General features: G+C 41.3%; 1 protein-coding gene across 4 annotated transcripts in view; it reads left to right on the forward strand.

The window, feature by feature from the left end:
- Positions 1-22,515, forward strand: part of LOC148870153 (SAND family protein) — a 67,547-nt gene that overhangs the window by 43,386 nt on the left and 1,646 nt on the right. For all 4 annotated transcript variants that reach the window (XM_088972390.1, XM_088972387.1, XM_088972388.1 and 1 more), the window contains 3 exons: positions 20,427-20,729; positions 20,854-20,945; positions 21,421-21,485. In XM_088972390.1, coding sequence (XP_088828516.1) covers positions 20,427-20,729; positions 20,854-20,945; positions 21,421-21,485 — 460 coding nt within the window. The remainder of the gene's footprint in view (positions 1-20,426; positions 20,730-20,853; positions 20,946-21,420; positions 21,486-22,515) is intronic.

Genomic DNA, 22,515 nt, shown 5'->3' on the forward strand with positions numbered 1-22,515 from the left:
TCTCTCTACGTGACTGATCTCAGACAAATAGAACTCCAAGGCAGGCCGAATCATAACATGGTATCAGAGCAACTCGAATCTGCCTAGATTTCTATTCTCTGCGCACCCAATCTAGGGTTTCTCTTGATTTTCCTGCATTCAACTGGAGATAAGGGAAAGGGCTGAAAAGGAGTGATCGCCCTCTCCCCTTGGAGGTTTCTATGCCTCCAGTCGTGTCTTGTGTGGTCGATTGTTGTGGTTCCTAAGAAGCCCTCCCCTAATCGATGAAGAGAAGAGGGCCGATCTGTGTGGTGCAGTGGCTGTCTTGTGTGGACTGATTTTCTGCTCGTGTGGTTGTTCCTTCAGTGATAAGGTAAGAGATTTCTATGCATGATTTCTGTTATGGATAAAATAGGAAGTATGCTTTAGATCATATACTGGGGTTTCAGACAATAGTGTGCTAGGGTTCATGCTGTTTTTGTGTATTTCGAAGGAAGAGTTGTGATCATATAGTGGTGACACTTCAGGTAGCCGTAGGAGTAGGGTTTGTGGTGTAAAGAGTACAATTTTCAGCAACAAGTGCTGAAATCAGTGTGATGAGTATGATCTAGTCGTGTGCAGTGTGCAGAATTCAATGATAATAGAATTCAGCAAGTGTGCAGAATCGGTGATAACAGAATGGGAGATAACAGTGATTGTAAATCTAATGTGATGGTGCCTACAGACTACCTGAATGTTCAAATGACCTCCATTAAACTAAATGGAGAGAATTATGTGCCTTGGGCTAAATCCGTCGAAGTCTTTCTGAAGGCAAAGAAGAAAGTAAAACACATAAGAGAGGAGAAACCCTCCACTGACTCTCACGAGTCTGAAGACTGGGAGCAAGAGGATGCTCAGATCATCACATGGTTATGGAATAGTATGGAACCTAGGATTAGTGTAAATTTCATGTTTCTTGACACTGCCAAAGATGTGTGGGACCATGCGAAGAAATTGTATTCGGGTCAGGACAATACAACCAGAGTGTATCAGCTGTATCGGGAGCACTTTAATCTGCAATAGGGTAATCAGAGTCTTGAGGAGTACTATGCCAGTATGAGAAACATACGTAATGAGCTGAATGTCTATCACCCTCTCACTTCTGATGTCAAAATTCAGCAACAACAGAGAGAACATCTTGATGTGACTCGATTTTTGGTGGGATTGGAATCTGAATAAGAACCAGTACGGGCTCAGATACTATGCCAGGAGTACTTTAATCTGCAACAGGGTAATCAGAGTCTTGAGGAGTACTATGCCAGTATGAGAAACATACGTAATGAGCTGAATGTCTATCACCCTCTCACTTCTGATGTCAAAATTCAGCAACAACAGAGAGAACAGCTTGATGTGACTCGCTTTTTGGTGGGACTGAAATCTGAATATGAATCAGTACGGGCTCAGATACTAGGAGGATTGACTCTCCCTTCTTTAGAAGAGGTATTTGCTCGACTCCGGAGGACTTCTATCGGATCTACTGAGAACTCTAATATCTCAGATAGATCTGCCTTTGTTGTGTCGAGAGGCCGTGGTGCTAGAGGTGGAGCTCGGGGAGCTCAGTCTGGCCATGGTGGTAGTAGTGGTCCGGTGTATGGCCGAAGTGGCAATGGTGGGCCTACTTATAATCGTGGTGGTGGTTGTATTGGGGGCAGAGATTCAGGGGGAGCCTGTGGTAGAGGACGTGGCTCAGGCTCGAGGAGGTGCACTCATTGTGGTATGAATGGACATACCATTAAATATTGTTATGATATACATGGTCCATCCTCAACCTGGGCCCATCATGCTGTGACTAGTGACACCAGTTCCGACTTTAGGCAGGAGAATCGTTCATCTGATCAGATACTTCCTATATCCATAGATGGTCCTGTGAAGGAGATGGTGAGTGTTCCCCGTGATGAATATGAGAGGTTTATCCAATGTACATCACAATAGAACACGACTACTTTCGCTCACTCAGGTATGGCTTGTTTGGCATCCACACCCAATCCCTGGATCATTGACTCTGGAGCCTTCAATCACATGACTGGAACTCCAGGTGTGTTTTCTTCCCTATCTCATTGCTCAACATCACAATCTGTCACCCTTGCTAATGGTTCCACATCCTCAATTTGTGGTGTTGGTAATGTTGACCTAGACCCTGTATCCCTATCCTCAGTTTTGTATGTTCCTAAATTGCCTTTTAATCTTATGTTTGTTAGTAAGCTGACCAAATCACTTAATTGCTCCATTACTTTTTATCCTTCTATGTGTGTTTTTCAGGATCTCAAGACGGGGATGAAGATTGGTGGAGGGCATGAAGCTGGTGAACTGTATTACCTTGACGGTGGTGGAAAAACTTCAACAGCTCTTCAGTCATCCCTTTCTCCTCTCCAGTGGCACTGTCGATTTGGTCATCCGTCGCGGAAAGTTTTGAAGTCTTTGGTTCCGTCTTTGAGTCAACTTTTTGTTTTGGATTGTGAGTCGTGTCAGTTTGGGAAACACCATCATGTTCCCTTTAGTTCTAGGGTTGATAACCGTGTGTCGAGTCCTTTTTCTTTGATTCACTCCGATGTTTGGGGTCCTTGTAAAGTGATGTTATATAATGGGTATAGATATTTTGTCATTTTTGTAGATGATTTTTCAAGGATGACGTGGCTCTATCTAATGAAAGAAAGAAGTGAATTGTTTACCATTTTTTAGAAAATTTATGCTGAGATTCGTAATCAATTTGGTATTCACATTAAAATTTTCCGTTCTAATAATGGCCGTGAATATTTATCCTCATCATTTCAAGAATACCTGGACCAACACGACATTATACATCAGACCTCATGTACCTACACTCCACAACAAAATGGGGTGACTGAGAGAAAGAATCACCATCTCTTGGAAACAGCACGATCCCTCATGCATCACATGAATGTTCCCAAACCCTTCTGGAGTGATGCGGTGCTTACCTCTTGCTTTCTGATTAATCGGATGCCCACGTCCATCCTTGATGGTCATTCTCCGTTTACGATCTTGTTTCCCGCCTTGTCTCCGTTTCCTCTTACTCCTAGGGTATTTGGGTGTCTGCTTCATCCATAATCTGGGTCTCGAGAACGACAAGTTCGATGCCTGTTCTCTCAAGTGCATCTTCCTTGGCTATTCTCGGACCCAGAAAGGGTATAAGTGTTACCATCCTAGTTCTCGAGGGTCCTTTGTGTTTTCTGATGTCACCTTCTTTGAGTCTACTCCATTTTTTTTGGGGTCCGGTGATACTTTTTCCTCCTCGTCACCTCCTCCTCTTCCACATCCCGTTGCCGACCCTCTTCCATTCCCGTTGCTGACCCTCTTCCCCTTGTTCCAACCGTGACCAAATCCTTGCTTCCAGTGCCACCACCTGTTGAACGCCCACCTATCCGTCAAGTGTATACACATTGCCCACGCGCACCAGCTACTACTCCTCCGGCTACATCACCGTCGATAGATCCGGCTCCAGACCCGAACCCAGCATCTGATCTTGATCTTCCCATTGCCTTGCGGAAAGGTAAACACACTTGCACCCTTCATCCTATTTCTAATTATTGTTTCACTTCCACCTTTCCGCCTCCCATCGCCAGTTTGTCACCTTGTTATCATCAGTTGTTGTCCCTAAGGATGTCCAGGAGGCCCTTGCCTCTCTAGGGTGGTGTCGTGCGATGGAAGAAGAACTTTCAGCCCTTCATCATAATCATACTTCGGACCTCACTGTTCTTCCTCCTGGGAAGCAAGCTGTTGGTTGTAAATGGCTTTACACAGTTAAGTATCTGCCTGATGGTAGTGTTGAGCGCCTGAAAGCGCGATTGGTTGCAAAAGGGTACTCCCAAACCTATAGTATTGACTACACAGATACCTTCTCACTAGTTGCTAAGATAGGGTCAGTTCGTGTTGTGATCTCTCTTGCAGCTATGTATGATTGGCCGCTATATCAGCTTGATATCAAGAATGCCTTTTTGCATAGTGACTTACTCGAGGAGGTCTATATGGAGCAACCTCCAGGGTTTGTTGCTCAGGGGGAGGATGGTAAGGTGTGCAGACTAAGGAAGGCTATATATGGGCTTAAACAGTCTCCTCGAGCATGGTTTGGTAGGTTCATTGAGGTGGTAAAGAAGTTTGGTATGAAACAGTGCCAAGTTGATCATTCTATATTCAATCATGACTCTCTGGGAGGAAAAATACTGTTGGTGGTGTATGTAGATGATATTGTTATTACCGGGAATGATAACATGGGTATTGACAGGCTGAAGACTTATCTACAGGATCATTTTTAGACAAAGGATCTTGGTAAATTGAAATATTTTTTGGGAATAGAGGTAGTGGGATCTAAGTATGGTATTAATCTGTGCCAGAGGAAATATGTGCTTGATTTGTTGGAAGAAACTGGCTTGTTGGGTGCTAAACTAACTGAAACACCTATGGACACAAATACTAGGCTAAGCAGTGATATGGGTGAAGTGTTTGAAGACCCTGACAGATACCGACGACTTGTAGGTAAACTAAACTACCCAACCATTACTAGGCCAGACATATCATTTGCGGTTAGTGTGGTAAGTTAGTTCATGTAGAAACCTCTGATTCCTCATTGGAATGCAGTTCTGAGAATTGTGAGGTATTTAAAAGGGGCTCCGGGTCGTGGTTTGATATATGAAAGTGGCGGAAAACTTGAAGTAGAAGGGTATTCCAATGCTGACTGGGCCGGTTCCATGTCTGATAGGTGGTCTACCACAGGCTGTTGCACTTTCCTGGGGGGTAACCTGGTGAAATGTAAGAAGTAGATAGTCGTGGCAAGAAGCAGTGCAGAAGCAGAATATGGGGCTATGGCGCATACTGCTTGTGAATTAGTGTGGCTAAGGAACCTTCTACAGGAAGTAGGGTACAACATCAATACTCCAATGAAACTTTATTGTGACAATCATGCTGCAGTTCATATTTCTTCTAATCTGGTGTTTCATGAAAGAACCAAGCACATTGAGGTTGACTGTCACTTTGTGAGGGAGAAGGTGCTGAATGGAGAGCTAGACATTGCATACATTAATACAGGAAACCAGTGGGCAGACTTATTTACAAAAGGGTTGAGTCAGGGAAGAGTGGACTGCATATGTAACAAGCTGAGATTGTATGATATATACTCACCAGCTTGAGGGGGAGTGTTAGCGTAAGGGGTATTTCTATCTTTATACTTATATTAAGGTTGTTGATCTGTAATATTATGTTAGAACTAGTGCTCCTTACTTAAATAAGGGCACATATGTCTTTTCCATTTATTTTAATAATAAAAGCAAATGTTTGGCCGAATGGGAGTTAGATTTTTTGACTTCCAGTTCGAACCAGACTTTCTCCTTCTCTCTTTCTCTCTCTTTCTTCCACCTTTCTACCTCTCTCTACGTGACTGATCTCAGACATAGAACTCCAAGGCAGGCCGAATCATAACACCTTTCAAGGTGCTGCTAGGTTAGCTTGCCTTGATACACCAGCATCCCATCCATTCTCTGACCTCTCATGAATGCTTCCCACCACCTCATGCCACAATCTCTCTCTTTCCAATGGCCATCGCCACAACCATTTCCCTAACAGAGCTTGATTTTTTCTAGTTACCCTCCCAAGTCCCAAACCCCCCTCTTCTTTACTTCTACACACAATTTCCCAATTAACCAAGTGATCCTTTTTTTCTTGTCCCGGCTCCCATAAGAAATCTCTCATCAACTTCTCCAGTTTCCTAGCTTCCCTAACTGATATCCTAAAAACAGACAAAAAATAGGTAGGTAAGTTAGCCAAGGTAGCTCTTATTAGGGTAATTCTCCCTCCTAAAGAGACATAATTCCTCTTCCATGAGGCTAATCTCTTCTCAAACTTTTCTATCACTGGGGTCCAAAATCTACTCTCCCTAGGATTTGCCCCTAAAGGAAGCCCTAAGTATGACATAGGCCAAGCAGAGGTGGAACACTCAAGACACTCCGCAATAGCCTCGACCTCCCCTACCTCCAAATTTATACCCGCTATGCATCTCTTTTCCAAATTTATTCTCAAATTAGAAATACTTTCAAATCCTTTGATTAGCTCCTTTAGGTTTGTTACCTTTTCGCTAAAACCTCATTCACAAAAGATCATTAGGTCATCTGCAAATTGAAGGTGGGTGACGGGTACTTGATGTCTCCTTATTCTCCAACCCCTAATGGCATCTTCACTGTCAGCCTTAGTAATGATCCTATTAATCACATCAGCTACTAAGGTAAAAAGGAAGGGTGAGAGTGGATCCCCTTGCCTGACATCCCTGCAAGCTGGAAAAAAGTCCCTCACCATACCATTTACCAGAATAGAGTAGTGACAAGTACTAATACACCCAAAAATCCAACTACACCACTTGTCCCCAAATCCGCGGTTTCGCATAACCTCTAATAGAAACTCCCAATCCACCAAATCATAGGCCTTTTCAAGATCCAATTTACAAATGAAACCTCTCTTCCTAGACCTTTCCATTTCCTCCACACACTCATTCGCAATTAAGATCTGATTTGTTATTTGTCGCCCTTGAATGAAAGCCCCCTGGGTTTCACTAATGATAGAAGGGAGGACTGTTTTGATCCTCAACAAGAGTACTTTAGCCAGAATTTTATAGATGCTTGTCACCAGACTAATAGGCCTATAATCTTTTGGGTGGTTGTTATCATTCTTCTTAGGTATCAAGGCCAAAATTGTGGTATTAATTCCAGGGCTTATAATGTGATTGTCTGCAAAATCCTTAAAGACTTCAACTAAATCCTCTTTCAACACCTCCCAACAGTCTTGATAAAAACCCATTATAAAGCCATCTAGACCTGGAGCCTTGGATCTATCCATTAGAAAGACATCTTTCTTAATCTCTTCTTCCTCGAAATCCCTTTCCAACCACCTTGCCACTCCATCATCAATTCTTGGCCATTCCACCCCTTCCACGACTGCTCTCTCACTCAAAGGTTTTTTATAAATCGATTTGAAGTGATCCACAAATTTTCTGGCTATGTCATCCTGGTTGGTAATCACCTCCTCTCCTATCTCTAGCTTGGTCACAAGATTCTTTCTTTGTCTCCCATTTGCCAAATCATGGAAAAATCTAGTGTTCCCAACGCCTTCCTTAATCCACTTGTGTCTAGATTTTTGTCTCCAACTGATTTCTTCCCTCAGTAACACCTCTTCCAAATCCATTTTCAATTGTCTCCTTAACACTTTGTCCTCCTCGGTCAACCCATTTTGAGATTTTCGTTACATCCAAGTTTTCTATTCGAGAGATTAGGCACAATTTTTGCTCATCAATTCTACCAAAATGATCTCTATTCCACTCTTTTATTTTGGCTCTCAACCTTTTTAATTTCTTATGAAACTTGACCCCTTTCCATCTTACCCCCCTCTCCTCCTCACCCCACCATTCCTTCACTTTCTTCACAAAATTTGGATGGGTAAGCCACATATTTTCAAATCTAAAAGGTTTGGGTCCTGTAGGAAAAAACTCAGTACCTATCTAGATAGGACAGTGATCGGAGGTGACCTTGGGTAATGCTCTAGCAACCAAGTTTTCCAAACTATTCTCCCAGGCAAGGTTAAATAAGAACCTGTCCAACTTCGAACACAAAGGAGTTTCCTAAAGGTTGGACCAAGTGTAACTGGCTTGCAACAGAGGTATTTCCTTCAATTCACATTCTTCAATAAAACCATTAAATTTCCTCATGCTTGTTGTAATTACCTGTTGGGGATTACTGGTTTCATCAGAGAATCTAATGACATTAAAATCCCTGCCCAGGCACCAAGGGCCATCCCATAGCCCCTTGATTGCATATAGTTCCTCCCACATCTCATTCCTCTCTCTATAGGAATTAGGGCCATAAACATTGGTTAAAACCCATACACGCCCATCCTCTACATTCTTACACTTAATGGAAACTGAGAATCTGCCTATCAATTCTTTCACTACTTCCACCACATCCTCCCTCCACAGTGTTAAGATCCTCCTCGAGGCTCCCCAAGAAGGAGACGATCTCCAACCTAAACCTCTAGAACTCCAAAAACTCCTCACCCATCTCCCATCTAATTCCATCATTTTGGATTCTTGTAGTAGCATAATATCGGGTTTTTCCCTAACTCTTACATTCCAGCTAATAATTTTCATCGAGACAAAATAGAAAAAACACCCATGAAAAGGCCATAATCTCATCATTTTATGCCCTTCCTCCTATCCCCTCTACCATTAAATTCTAAATCTCCCTCAATGTCTGAGATTAGCCTTTCCATTTCAGATCTTTTTTTCTTCTTTGTTCCTTTCGCCCCCCACCCCCCCCCTTCCTAATACAACAATGATCCTCTTTCTTTCCTCCACCCTTTCCAGCCAATGTCTGAGGAAGAATTTTACCCTGCTCACACTTATTTTGGCTACAACATCTCTCTAAGAATCCTTCCTTTTTTTTAAGTTCCTTCCATCACCCTCTCTCCTCCTTCCACTATCACCCTCTCTCTTGCATCAGAACCTCGTAGATGGGAAGCAGGCATATCTGTTATAGGCATAGCACACAAGTCAGTACCTAAAAAAGAATTGACACCCATACCTGGTAGGACGGGGGTAGGACTAGAATCACTGGAATTTAGTTGCTGACAGGCGACAAATGGTTTTAAGGCCTTTCTCCTTTTTGGACAAAGTTGTGAAGTAGACATAGTGAAAGAATCACTTCCTGACGACCTACCCACTTGGAAATCCTTTCTCTGTGTTTCCGACACTGGAATACCCACATCCATCCTCACAGCCGATTCTTGTCCCTCTACACCAACATCCTGTAATTCATTAGACTCAAGGTCAGCTCCCTCAACGAAGGGAAGAGGAGTTTTCACAGCTTTAGGACCATTTTCTTCGCCATTTCTAGTCTTCCCGCCACCTGCCTCTTCAATCTCTTCCTCTAAAAACAACAACTCTGTACGCCAACTTTCTATTTCAAGTAAATCATTGTTGCTTTTCGGAGACAGACTTCCCAAACTTATAGTTTCATCTCTATCAGAATCGTCACTGCTGTTTTGTTCACTCATCCAATCTTCAAACCCTATTCTGTTCAAATCACTAGGCTTCAAGTATCTCGGGTTGCGCCTATCTGGTGAGAGACGGTTCGCCAGGTTGGATGGGACCCATTGTAGAGAGCCTCGAGACTGAGAGTCTTGAGATTTTGCGCCTGAACTGTTCGATCGAAAGGAGGGATTTGGGATAGAAGAAGATAGACGCTTAATCTCGTCTATCAACTCATCCCTCTTCCCACGTGACCTCTTAACAAGTCAGGCCCCCCTGTTTTAATGGTCGAACCAGCAATCCTCCCTGTCTGAGGTTGCTGGTTCAGCCCTCTCCCTTTAGACACTGGTATATTTTTTTCTATTTCCCCTGACACCACCTGTGCAAAAGATCTGCCATTTGTCATAGCCTTTTCTTGCTTTCTACAGGTTTGACCTTCCATATGCCCCAAAGCTTTTTGGCTTCCCAGAATTTGTTGGCCCTTTTTAGTGAAACATTCCTTCCCATTTGAATTAACCAATCTCACAAGTCCACGTAATGCTTCTTCTTCCTCCTCCCCTCCTACCATATGAGCCTCCTTCCACAGCCCTGCTTCAATGGAGGATGCTAGCCACAGAGGCAAAACTCCCCTCTGTTCGTACCTCTACCTTTCGTGGAATGTCTTCTGGCTTCACATCACTTAGCAGGATTGCTACTGAATAAAGATCACCCCAGAAAGCTCCTTTCAAGATTCCTCCACACAATACTGCTATAGACTCTTCTACTTCTTGTTTCCACAGATGAAATGGCAAGCCTATTACATGCACCACCACACCATCTTCGACAAATAAATCCTTGGAGTTGGATGTTGGATTCCATTTAAGGACTGAATGATCCGAAATCAGCCTGAATATTGATAGTTGATATTTCCAATTCATCTTCGACAAATAAATCCTTGGAGTTGGATGTTGCTGAGATATGCCTTCTCCTCCCTTATGGAGGCTTTTTTATCATTTGCTACTCTTTGAGCAACTAGTCAACTTCCCCCCATCCTTGGCTCTGTTTTCCTGCTGGTAGACACACCAGTTGCCTTCGTCCCTTACCAAAAAATTCAGCCAAAGCTATGAAGAAGCCTTTTCTATTCCTCTTACATTCAACAACATATCTTCTCCCTTCTAATGTACTAAAATCCTGCCAGTTTATCTGCTTACCTTTTGAACAGGCTCCAGCTATGAACTCTCTTAGCCACTCGATCACTTCTAATCCTTCCAGCAACATTGTTCCCTTTTTCGCTTCCCTTACCTTCATGCTTACCTTCCCCTTGATTCTCATCTCTTCGAACAGGGATTTTTTTGCTTCTATCTTCAAGGATCTCCTCCACTGATCTGCCTGCACGAACTCCATTCCCTTTCTCTTCACTTTGATTGCTAATTTTTTGAGACTCATAGAAAGGGCATATTCTAGAAGCCTAATAAGGGGATGGAGGATGGGGAGAGAACAAGTACTGATTACTCACCTACAATTGGTTGATGATGCTATTCTATTCTGTGAAAAGGGTGAGATTATTTGAGTTAGGAATATAAGAATGGTGGTGCAAACCTTTGAAAAATGTCCAATCTAAAAGTTAATTGGATAAAAGTTGCTTGTTGGGAGTGAATATGGAGGAAAGGGAGATAACAATAAGTGCAAATATCTTGGGTTGTACAGTTTCCCAGTGGCCTATGACCTATTTGGGTTTACCATTAGGAGATAATCCTAGAAGAAGTAATTTTTGGGACCTTGTTGTAGAACGATTCACTAAGAGGTTGGCCTCGTGGAAGAGCAATTATTTGTCCCTAAGAAGAAGAGTCACGTTAATCAAATCTACTTTGGCCAATCTACTTGTTTACTACTTGTCAGTGTTTAGGACTGGTTGGGATAAGTAGAAGCATGGCAAGTTAGGAGAAGAAGGATCACATGGTAAGTTGGGAGGTGGTGTGTAAAAGTAAGAAATATGGAGGATTGGGTCTTGGGAACTTCCAAGAGAGAAACATGACACTGTGGGGTAAGTGGTTGTGGAGATTTCCATTGGATAGAGACAAGTTGTGGGCTAAGGTGATAGTTAGTATTTATGGACTTACAGTTGATGGTTGGGACTCTGTAGCTTAGAGTAGGGCTACAAGAGCTTTTCCTTGGGAAGTCCATTTGTGATACCTTACCTCTCCTCTTACCACATGTCAGGTATAGTCCCAGATTTGGAAATCTTGTCAAATTCTAGGATCATGTTTGGGTGGGCAACCTATCGTTAAAGACACAATTCCCCTCCCTTTATGCCGTTTCCAACCATAGGGAGGAACCTATATCCAACTAGTTATAATGTTGTGTGTAATTGGGATTTGGGTTTCTGAAGAGGGCTTCATGATTTTGAAATCAATAGTGTCATAAACCTACTACAAAGCTTGGAAGGGGTTTGTTTGGATGTTGGTAAAAGGGACAAGAGAATTTGGACCCAGTCACCCTCAAGCATCTTCACATGTGGTTCCTTTTTCTTATCCCTTATTCATCTGAGCGAAAGTCAGGGATCTTCCTTCTCATTTAGAGAGATTTGGAGTAAATGTATCCTGCTTAGGGTGGGTAGTTTGTGCTGGGAAATGCATCTGGAAAGAATTAATACTTGTGGGTTACTGTAAAGAAAAAGACCTAATTGGTTTCTTTCCCCCCATTGGTGCTCCCTTTGCAAAGTTAATGGTGAGAATTTCTATCACTTATTAATCTCCTATCCTTTTTCCTATTCAATTTGGGAATGGCTCTCTTCCTTGTTTGGATGTAGGTGGAAGCCTTCTCCCAATGTGCAAAGCTTATTTTCTCCTACCTTCGTAAGTTGGTCAAAGGGGGGGAGAATATTCTGGAGGTGCACAAGGGCAGTGGTTTGTTGGACAATTTGGGAAGAGAAGAACCAGAGAATATTTCTTGAAAAGGAAAGAAGCAAAGAAGCTATCATTGAAGCTATTACCATCAAGGTGGTCCACTGGGTGAAGTCAATGGATCTTTTCAAGGATGTATATCTCTGGTGGTGAGGTGATGAGAAATTGTAGAGAGGTAGCTATTTCTTCCCCTTTTATGGGGGTGGTCACTCCTGTTTGGTCCCCACCCCCTAGAGGTTTTATTAAGCTCAACTTCAACAGTAGTAATGAAGGCAATCCGGGCCCGTCTGGCATAGGAGTGTTTAGGAATGAGGAGGGAAATGCCATTGCATTCTACTCAGGCCCAATTGGAATCAAGACTCCTTAAGGACTGAAATTATGGCTGTTCTCAAAGGGATTCAAAAGGCTGAGGAGCTGAATGTAAGGAAGCTGTTGATTGAAGGTGAATCAAAGCTTGTAATAAGTTTGGCTCCCAAAAGAAGAGGAGGCTAAATGGTGGTACTATATATATGAGAAGAGGAAAGCCATTAAACTGTTCCAAGGGATAGAGGTGAATTGCAATTGGGTCAGAAGAGACTCAAATGCCTTTGCTGATACACTAGCTAAACAAGGGGTGGGAAGGAATAGTTTATTTTGGGCTGTGTTGTAACTATATTTTATGTTGGGGAGGGCTAAGAGTGTTTTCCCCTTCCCTTTTTTTCATTTTTCATTGTACTAAACTTCTTATTTAATGAAATTATTTCTGTTATTGATAAAAAAAAAATATTCAAGGTTCATGACGTTTGTCTAGGGTTGGCCCTTAACCCCACCCAACCCACCTAATTTATGTCCATATCTTATCAGAGAGGGTCGAAAGAGTTTCAAAAACATTTAATTCGAAACAAGGGGTTTAATGGGAGGAAGGGAAACATTACAAACATTGACTATTGAAGAGAGAGGGGGAGAGAATTAAGAATAGTTTTATTAGAGAAGAGTAATGATATTTTTAATAGAGAAAATTAAGACATAAAAAGAATTTTATGAGGAGACATAAGGGGATATGTTTTGATAGGTAACAATAAGTATCATTAAAAATGCAAAACAGACAAGTACAAGGCTCCTAAACCAAGCCAAGCCTCATTAAGAAATTAGGTTAGCCCAAAATAACTATGCCCTGTACACCCCTTAGCTAAAACATCTGTCATTGAATTTGCTGACATGCTGATCCATTTAAAATTAGCCTCAAACTCACCTGCTAGCCTTCTTACTTCCCTTATTTGTTGTCTGTAGAGCCAAGGCCCGTCCCTGTTGTTGGCCAATCAACCTATCACCAATGCTGAATCACTTCGCACTTCTAAAAATCTCAAGCTCAAATGCTTTGCTAACTTTAATCCTTGCAGAGGGGCAAAGAGTTCTGCTAGTAAAGAATCTGAAACCCTGATTGGACCAGAAAAAAGTGGCACAACTGCACTCCTACCATCTCTGAGAACTCCTCCTATACCCTAAGGACTTGGGTTTCCAAAGGAGCTGCCATCAAAATTCAGCTTAAAATTGTTATTTCTAGGTGGAATCCACTACGGTTGCTTTCTGAAGAGAGGAAGCTGCTATTATTCCCTAGCCTCTAAAAATTTCCAGTGTAATCATTAAAGATTACATGTGAGGCCTGTGTGAGAGACCCATGGGCTCCATGAACTCCTGTTTCTATTATATATAGATATATTTGTCTTATTTTATATTATATAAAGCATAATATTTATTAAATACTGTTGACAGTTGTTTATGTATTCAGGTTTAGTACCATAAGGGTACTGTTGTAAGTTCTCCTCTGTTTATATTGTTTGACTGTACTAGTATAAATAATAAAATCATTCTTTTGCCCCCTATGTTCTGGAGGGCTTTCAGTCACTCGACTCACCCCTCTTCTCTCTTCTCCTCTCCTCTCTTCACTTGCTCTTGCTCAACATGGTATCAGAGCAAGTCGTCCAGGCCTGAAGGGTGGTGTCAAGCTAACTACTATTGCATCCAGTGCTGTCTCCAATCGAACTCCTGATCTGGTGAAGTCAGTTCGACCCAGAAGTTACAGTCTTTTCGTCTTCCAGCTCAGAAATTGCTCCTCCTGTCTGCTCGACTGTAGAGAGACTATTGTTTGCAGTTCGTAGAGGGTGTTCTGTCTTCAGAAAGGCTAGCATTTGAAACTAAAAGAAGTATTGCTCATCTTTTGTTTGGCTACCTATTGTTTGAGGATTCGTAGAAGGAGCTTTGGTTTATAGTCAAGGAGTTCTGGTTTACCATAAGGGAGACTATCATCTGAAACTAAAAGAGGTACTATCATCCTTGTCTGTTCGGATGCCTATTGTTTGTTGAACTGTTTGATGACTGTTCGGCTACCCTACTGTTGTCCGTTCGACTGATGAACTATTCGGTTGCCCTACTGTTAAGCGACTGTATTCCTTAACGCAGTAACTGTATTCAAAACATTTTTTGTTGGTATTGTGGACTGTTGATGGTCTGTTTTAGCCGACTAATTGTCTGCTCAACATTAATCTTATTAATTGACTGTTCAACTACCCTATTGATCTCCTTGACTGGTTAGCTATCAGCCCTACTAAGTAGGTCATTCAAACCTGTTCTTGTACTACAACAGTAGTGTGCAGACTTGTTTCAGTGAAACCGTAGGTCAGAAGGACCTGTTTCAGTATTGCAACAGAAGTGTTCAGTTTGTTGTTTGTTCTCAGTGAAACTGTAGGTCAGAAGGACCTGTTCTTGTACTGCAACAGCAGTGTTCAGTTTGTTATTTGTTCTTAGTGAAACTATAGGTTAAAAGGACATGTTCTTGTACTGCAACAGCAGTGCTCTTTCTTTTGTTCTTAGTGAAACCGGTGGTCAGAAGGACCTATCTCTGAAATAGTCTTGTACGGCTGTACCTTTTTGGTTGTTGTTTCAACTTTTTATTCAGATATCATGGGCAATGAAGATTCAGCCACATCTGGAGTTTCCTCAATGCTGAATGGAATGGGTGGGGGTGACCTATCCTTTCCCATGGCTATTGTCCCTCTTGATAGTTTAAATTACCTAGAGTGGTCAAGATGGATCAAATTAATCATCACTGCAAGGTGGAAGATAGGCTTTATTAATGGGAGGATAAAAGAACCATCCTCCGGGAGTGCTGAATATGATAGATGGAATCAGGAGAACAATATTGTTATGTCTTGGCTCTTGGTTTCCATGCAACCTCAAATCAGGAAGAATTTCATGTGGGCTGAAACAACGAATGAAATCTGGGAACAAGCAAAGTCTACATATTCAGAATTGCGACACTATGCCAAATTTTATCAACTGCAAGCAACATCTTCTACTTGTAGACAAGGGGAGGTGTTTATCGGTCTATTACTCTGACTTAACATCTGTCTGGAAGGAGTTGGATCACTACCAGAGTGTGGATTGGAAGTGTGATGAGGATGCTAAGAAGTACAAACAACTTGTCTCCCTGCAAAGGGTGTTTGCATTCTTACATGGTCTGAATCCTATGTATGAATCTATCAGGGTTCAGATTCTCAGCTCTAAGGATCTCCCTTCTGTTCAGGAAGTCTATACTCTTGTACAATCTAAAGAAAGCAGGAGAAATTTGATGAACAGCCCTGGTGGGGATGTTGTTGTGTTAGTTGCAAAAGGGGGTGTATCTACTGTTGTGGGATCTTCTTCCCAGAAAGATCTCTAGAAAAAAACAGAAGATAAGGAAAAATTGTGGTGCACTCATTGCCAGAAACCCCGACACACCAAAGATACCTGTTGGGATCTTCATGGGAAACCAAAATGGGCTCAAGATCTGACTAAGAAGCAAGGTTCAGAGGTGAATAAGAAGTACGGACAACAAAGTACAAAGAAACATCACATGGCCAACATGGCTACTCGGGAGAATCAGCCCCCCATTTCTACTGTGACTCAGACACATCTCACTGGACCTGACCCGAGGGAGGACATAATGAATTCCTTCCGTGACCATTTAGAGCTCTATGGTAGAGCAATTCATCAGATGGATACTCTTCCCTCAACCTCATTTGCATTTATGTCAGGTAACTCTGCCACTGCTTTCCATGTTGCTTCTCACACCCCTGACTCTCCATGGATCATTGATTCTGGAACATCAAAACACATGACTGGTACGTCCTCTTACTTTCAAACCCATCACCCTCTTTCTGGAAGAGACAAGTTGAGACTAGCCGATGGATCACACTCTTCCATAGCTGGTCAAAGAACTCTCTCTCTTCCTCTTGGCCTTACCCTTTCTGATGTTCTTCATGTTCCAAATTTTCCCATTAATTTGTTCTCTATTAGTAGTGTTTACTAATTCCTTGAATTGCTCAGTGACTTTTTTCCCTTCTCATTGTGTGATTCAGGATCTGGCCTCGGGGAGGACAATTGGTAGGGGTCGTATGGCTAATGGACTTTACATGTTGGAGAATAAGGCTGGTCTTCATGTTACAGATTCTATGAGTTAGTCCTGTAAGAAAAAAGTCTATTTATGGCATTGTCGTCTTGGTCATTTGTCTTTTGAGTCTTTGAAAGTCGTATTCCCAGAACTGTTTGTCAATGTCTGTTTCTAATTTTTCTTGTCAAACGTGTCAGTTGAGTAAGCATTGTAAAACTCATTTTCTTCAAAGAAATAGTAAATCTGAATCTCCGTTTCACATTGTTCATTCTGATGTGTGGGGCCCTGTTACTTTACCATCTGAGAGTGGCTACAAGTATTTCATTACCCTCATTGATGATTATTCTAGATATACTTGGGTATACCCGATGCGAACTAGGGAAGAAGTACCAAAAATCATTCAAGATTTCCAGCGGATGGTCTTCACTCAATTTCAAACTGAAATCCAAATTTTCCAATCAGACAATGCAAAAGAATTTTTTCATAGTGACCTCACGGAATTTTTTGTTTCGCATGGTTCCCTTCACCGTAGCTCTTGTCCCCGCACACCACAACAAAATGGTGTGGTCGAACGGAAGAACCGACATCTCCTTGAAGTGGCTCGAGGTTTACTACTTCATATGAACGCTCCCAAACGGTTTTGGCTTGAAGCTGTTCTTTGTTCCACTTACCTTATAAACCGTATGCCCTCTCGTCGGTTAGAGTACAAAGCTCCACATCAACTTCTTTTTCCTAAGGCTCCCCTTCTTTCTATTCCTCCTCGTGTCTTTGGTTGCCGGTGTTTTGTCCAAAATCTGTCTCCCACCCGTGGGAAATTGGATTCTCGTGCTATCCCTTGCATATTTCTTGGTTACTCCTTCACTCAAAAGGGATACCGTTGTTTTGATCCTGTTTCTCGTAAATTCTGTCTCCATGGATGTTTCTTTATTTGAAGATGAGCCTTTCTAACTTGTTTCTCCTCAGGGGGAGTGTAGGCATGAGGAGAAATTGGTTAAGCTTCCCTCTCTCCCTGAGGAGAAACTGAGGAGAAACTGGTTCAGCATGAGGAGAAACTGGTTCAGCTTCCCTCTCTCCTTGACCCTCCACCTTTTCGTGTTTTTTCTCGTCGTCGCAAAGGCCAACCAAATTCAAGAGCTGTAGAGAATCCGGAAGTTGTACCTCCAGTGCCACCAGACTCCTCGGGGGAGGATCATACTCACTCAGGTATTTTGGCTCCCAATGGTGTCCTTGAATCTATTGAAAATGATTCCTCTATTGCTAATGATCTTGATCGTCCTATTGCTCACAGGAGGGGTGTTAGATTTTGCACCACTAAACATCCCATTTCCAACTTTGTCTCCTATGAGAACATTTCATCCTCATTCCGTGCCTTACCTCTATTAACAGTGTCCCTATCCCTAAGAATGTGGCAGAAGCTCTTTCAGTTCCTAAATGGACAAATGCCATGAGGGAAGAAATTAATGCCCTTTACAAAAATGGCACATGGGAACTTGTTGATCTTCCTAAGGGAAAGGTTCCAATTGGATGCAAATGGGTGTTCACAATCAAGCATAAGGCTGATGGAACAGTGGAAAGGTATAAAGCTCGCTTAGTGGCAAAGGGATTTACTCAAGTGTCTGGAGTTGATTATGCAAAAACTTTTGCCCCCGTTGCTAAGATGAATTCCATTAGAGTCATTTTCTCTCTTGCGGCTAATCTAGATTGGGTTTTACACCAGCTAGACATCAAAAATGCATTCTTGAATGGTGACCTTGAAGAGGAAGTGTACATGATTCAACCTCCTGGTTTTCTAACCCAAGGCAATGAACAGAAAGTGTGCAAGTTGAAGAAGTCCTTATACGGGTTGAAACAATCACCAAGAGCTTGGTTTAGCAGATTCCATGTGGCAGTTCAGCAGAAAGGATACAAGCAATGTCAATCAGATCACATACTGTTTGTGAAAAAAGGAGAAGGTAAAATTGCTGCTCTAATTGTATATGTGGATGACATAATTGTTACTGGTGATTGGGAGGATGAAATTCAGAAATTGAAACTTTTTCTTGCCACTCAGTTTGAAGTGAAGGATCTAGGACCTGCCAGATACTTCCTTGGAATTGAAGTTGCCCGATCAAAGAAGGGTATATTCATTTCTCAAAGGAAATATGTCCTAGATTTACTTTAGGACACTGGAAAGATGGGGGTGAAGCCAGTTGACTCTCCCATTGACCCCAACCATAAATTAGGTGACAACTATGGTGAATCGCTCAAGGATGTGAAACAGTTTCAGAGGCTTGTAGGGAGATTGTTATACCTTTCTATAACTCGCCCAGACATTGCATATGTTGTTGGTGTCCTCAGTCAGTTCATGCATGCTCCTAGGTCTTCTCATCTTGAAGCAGCAGAGAGAATTCTCCGATATCTAAAGAAGTATTCGGGTACTGGTTTGTTATTTCAAAAGCACAGACATTTGAAAGTTGAAATTTATATAGATGCAGATTGGGCTGGATCCCAAAGTGACAGAAAGTCTACCAGTGGCTACTGCACCTTTATAGGAGGGAACCTTGTTACATGGAAGAGTAAAAAGAAAAATGTGGTAGCTAGATCCAGTGCTGAAGTTGAATATCGTGCTATGGCCCACGGGGTTGCTGAAGGCATGTGGATAAAGAATTTGTTGGGGGAGTTGGGTTTCCCAGTGACCAAACCTATAACTCTATTTTGTGAATAAGCATTGCTGCCAATCCGGTGCTTCATGATAGAACAAAGCACATCGAAGTTGACAAGCATTTTATCAGAGAGTAAGTTATCACAGGCGAAGTGTGTATCCCCTATGTCACTTCTGAGAACCAGCTTGCAGACATCTTTACAAAGGGTTTAAACCTTTCCAGACATCATGATCTTTGTGACAAGTTGAGCATGATTGATATCTATGCTCCAACTTGAGGGGGAGTGTTGACAGTTGTTTATGTATTAAGGTTTAGTACCATAAGGGTACTGTTGTAATTTCTCCTTTGTTTATATTGTTCGACTGTACTAGTATAAATAATAAAATCATTCTTTCGCCCCCTATGTTCTAGAGGGCTTTCAGTCACCCGACTCACCTCTCTTCTCTCTTCTCGTCTCCTCTCTTCACTTGCTCTTGCTCAACAAATACATATATCATATATCATATAAACGAATAGTTGTGGACTGGCTAAAGAAGGGGGAAGGAGTGTCTTGGCATCTAAGGAATGATCTCAGACGGTTCAATTGGCTTTCTAAGGACATGTCCATTCAAGTTAATTGGGTAAGAAGATCTGCTAACAGCATGGCGGATGGACTAGCTAAGCAAGGGGTTTAGAGGCAATCTATGTTTTGGGCTCAATTGTAAGTCTGGGGGATTTTGACTCTGTCGAACCTATTTGTTTATTCCACTTCTTGTTGTTCTGTTTTCTCATAATTTTAATAAATTTCTTTCTGAGTTACTGATCAAACAACATATAATACAATATTATGTATACGTAATTTAATATATTTAAAGTCATAGTCCTGGATAGGAACCAGGCCTATGATTGCCCTTATGAATAATGAAGAGGTGGAGTCCCTGTTTTGGTCTTAATTAGAAAGTTGGAGTGAATAAAATGAGTCAGAAAAAGAAAGCAAATAAACTAAGCTGATGCTTTGTTTTGCTTAAGGAAATTGAGATAGAAGTAGAAGAGGCCTCTTTTGAAGAATAAATGGTGAAGGCTATTAGTTGAAGGCTTGAAGCTCTATTGCAGTACACATTACCTTTGCATTGCTGTTGTAGTTTGTCCTAAACCCATTTAATTTCTCTCTAAATTGAAAATTGGTCTTTTGTGATGCCATTTTACCTTTTTACACATGATATGGTTTATCTGTACTAGACTTAAAATTGGTATGCATGCATAAGGTAATCCTGAAGAATTTCATTATCATATGACGATAAAAGAATGCTATACCACCTAGGTGTCGCCTAAATGCCTGCTGAGGCATTACCTTGTTGGCAAATATGAAACAATCAAGAGTTCAATATTCAGGCATAACACAAGTTTCAAACATACAAAGTTGTTTCTTTTTGCATCTCTTATTTGATGTATTAAAAAACTATTACTTAATTCTGTAGGATTCGTATAGAAATGGTCCTTTTGAAGTCAAATGTGCTTAGTGAAGTTCAGAGGTCTATGCTTGATGGTGGTCTCCGTGTTGAGGATCTGCCTGTTGATCCCTCTCCACGCCCTGGATCCTTGTCTCCTCATTTGGGGCAGGACAGACTTACAACTGAATCCCCCGAGAGATTCAAAGAGGCATGCCTAGGCATTGGTGGTCCTGCTGGTCTTTGGCATTTCATTTATAGAAGTATTTACCTGGATCAATATGTATCTTCAGAGTTCTCATCACCATTGAACAATTCCAGTCAACAGAAGAGGTAAAACTGCTTGGATCTTCATAGTAACTCTTCTTGACATTTTCTTCTTCTGATAAATGGGCTAAGCATTGTAGACTTTTTGGTTCTATGGTATTTGTAGGATGACAGAATTCTTTTGTTGCAGGTTATATAGAGCTTACCAAAAGCTCTATGTCTCCATGCATGATAAAGGAACTGGGCCCCATAAAACTCAGTTCAGAAGAGATGAAAATTATGGTATAATGTCCTTTCTTTGATATGTAAAAGATTTCTTTATATGATATGTTTCCTAGACATGATTTAACACCAAACTTTTTGACTTATTTATGTTAAAATTGATTTTTGTAATGAGGGATAAGGGTATCATGAAATATAGCATTACCTGGTTCTCTTGAACAATGGACATTGCCATTCCTAAATTTAGGATTGTTTTTTGAATCTCATGGATAGGAAAAAGTAGGGTCCTTAAACTGCTGTTCAGTATTGTGATGAGTGAATTGTTCTTTTAGCAAAAGGTACGAGGAGAATCACTAAGGAAGTTGATGAAATAGAAGTCATATGTTTTCTTCTTCTTAGATACATATAATTGATGTGATATGGTTTAGTTCTATTGGTTAATGTTTATTTCTTAGTTTCATTTGCTTATTTTGATATCTCGTCATTTCTTCAAGCTCAACTTAAATGTAGTGCTGATGATGTTGTTTTGGGTCAGTTCTGCTATGCTGGGTCACTCAGGACTTTGAACTTTATGCTGCTTTTGATCCACTTGCAGACAAGGTTTGACTCTCTCTCTCTCTCTCTCTCTCTCTCTCTCTCTCTCTCTTTCAAATTATTGTTCTTTTACATTATATCAGGTGGAGCATGTTTGGATGTGGACCAAATTGTATGAAATGACAGAACAAGATAGTTGTGTCTATGTTTCTGAGAAGTTATGTTATTTGGGTCAATAGCATATATGTAAATGTCATCTACACAGCATATGTGTTAGTCTGGGTGCCTGATTGACACCTGATACCAGCCCACCATGTGCTGGGATTGGGCTGTATTTTCAGCCAGTAGACCATGGATAGGACTAACAGGCCATAATTACTATTAGGGATTGCTAAATTTTATTTTGAATTTAAACATAATGTTGATGTAAAATTGAAACCATAATTTTGATTGAATAGTATTGCCCATAAATGGTGTTTTCATATTTTGCAACTTTAAAAAACTAAAAATGTTAATGTATTATCTTTTATGGGATGGGAGTTTGAGTTAATGCTTGAGTTGGGTCCTGGCTTTGTAAAAAATTCTAAGGCACCTGGGTTGCATTCTTTAGGCCTGTGGGATGGACCTAGGCTTAGCACAGCCTGGCCTAGTTGCACCCCTATATTTAAGGATCTTATTGAAAGAAAAGTTACTCCAATCAATAATTCCTATTCCATCTTAAATAAGCATTTTCTTTTCTTCAATGGATTCTATTCCAATTGAATGTCCTCAATATCTGTTGGATCAAGAATATATGAGCCATAATTGTGGTCCTATTTATGGGCATCCTAACACCTAAAGACCCAGATTTATGACAAACATGCCACAAGGTTCCATTAGGGTCCTTGGGAATTTTCTTACCTATCATGTATACTGTGCACAGAAATATCAGCATTTGCTGATAATGGTAAGGGTAGAACATAGGCTAATGAGTATGCAGGAATTCAAGGGTATTTTCATGGATTCCATATTTATGAGGCTGTGCTACAATGGCTAATTTTACTTACAACAAACTAGGGGCAAATTGAAACTCAATTTGATGGATGTATCCTTGAGA

The sequence above is a fragment of the Nelumbo lutea genome, chromosome 2, assembly GCF_056320005.1.
Source record: "Nelumbo lutea isolate HS-2025 chromosome 2, American lotus-T2T, whole genome shotgun sequence".
NCBI lineage: Eukaryota > Viridiplantae > Streptophyta > Magnoliopsida > Proteales > Nelumbonaceae > Nelumbo > Nelumbo lutea.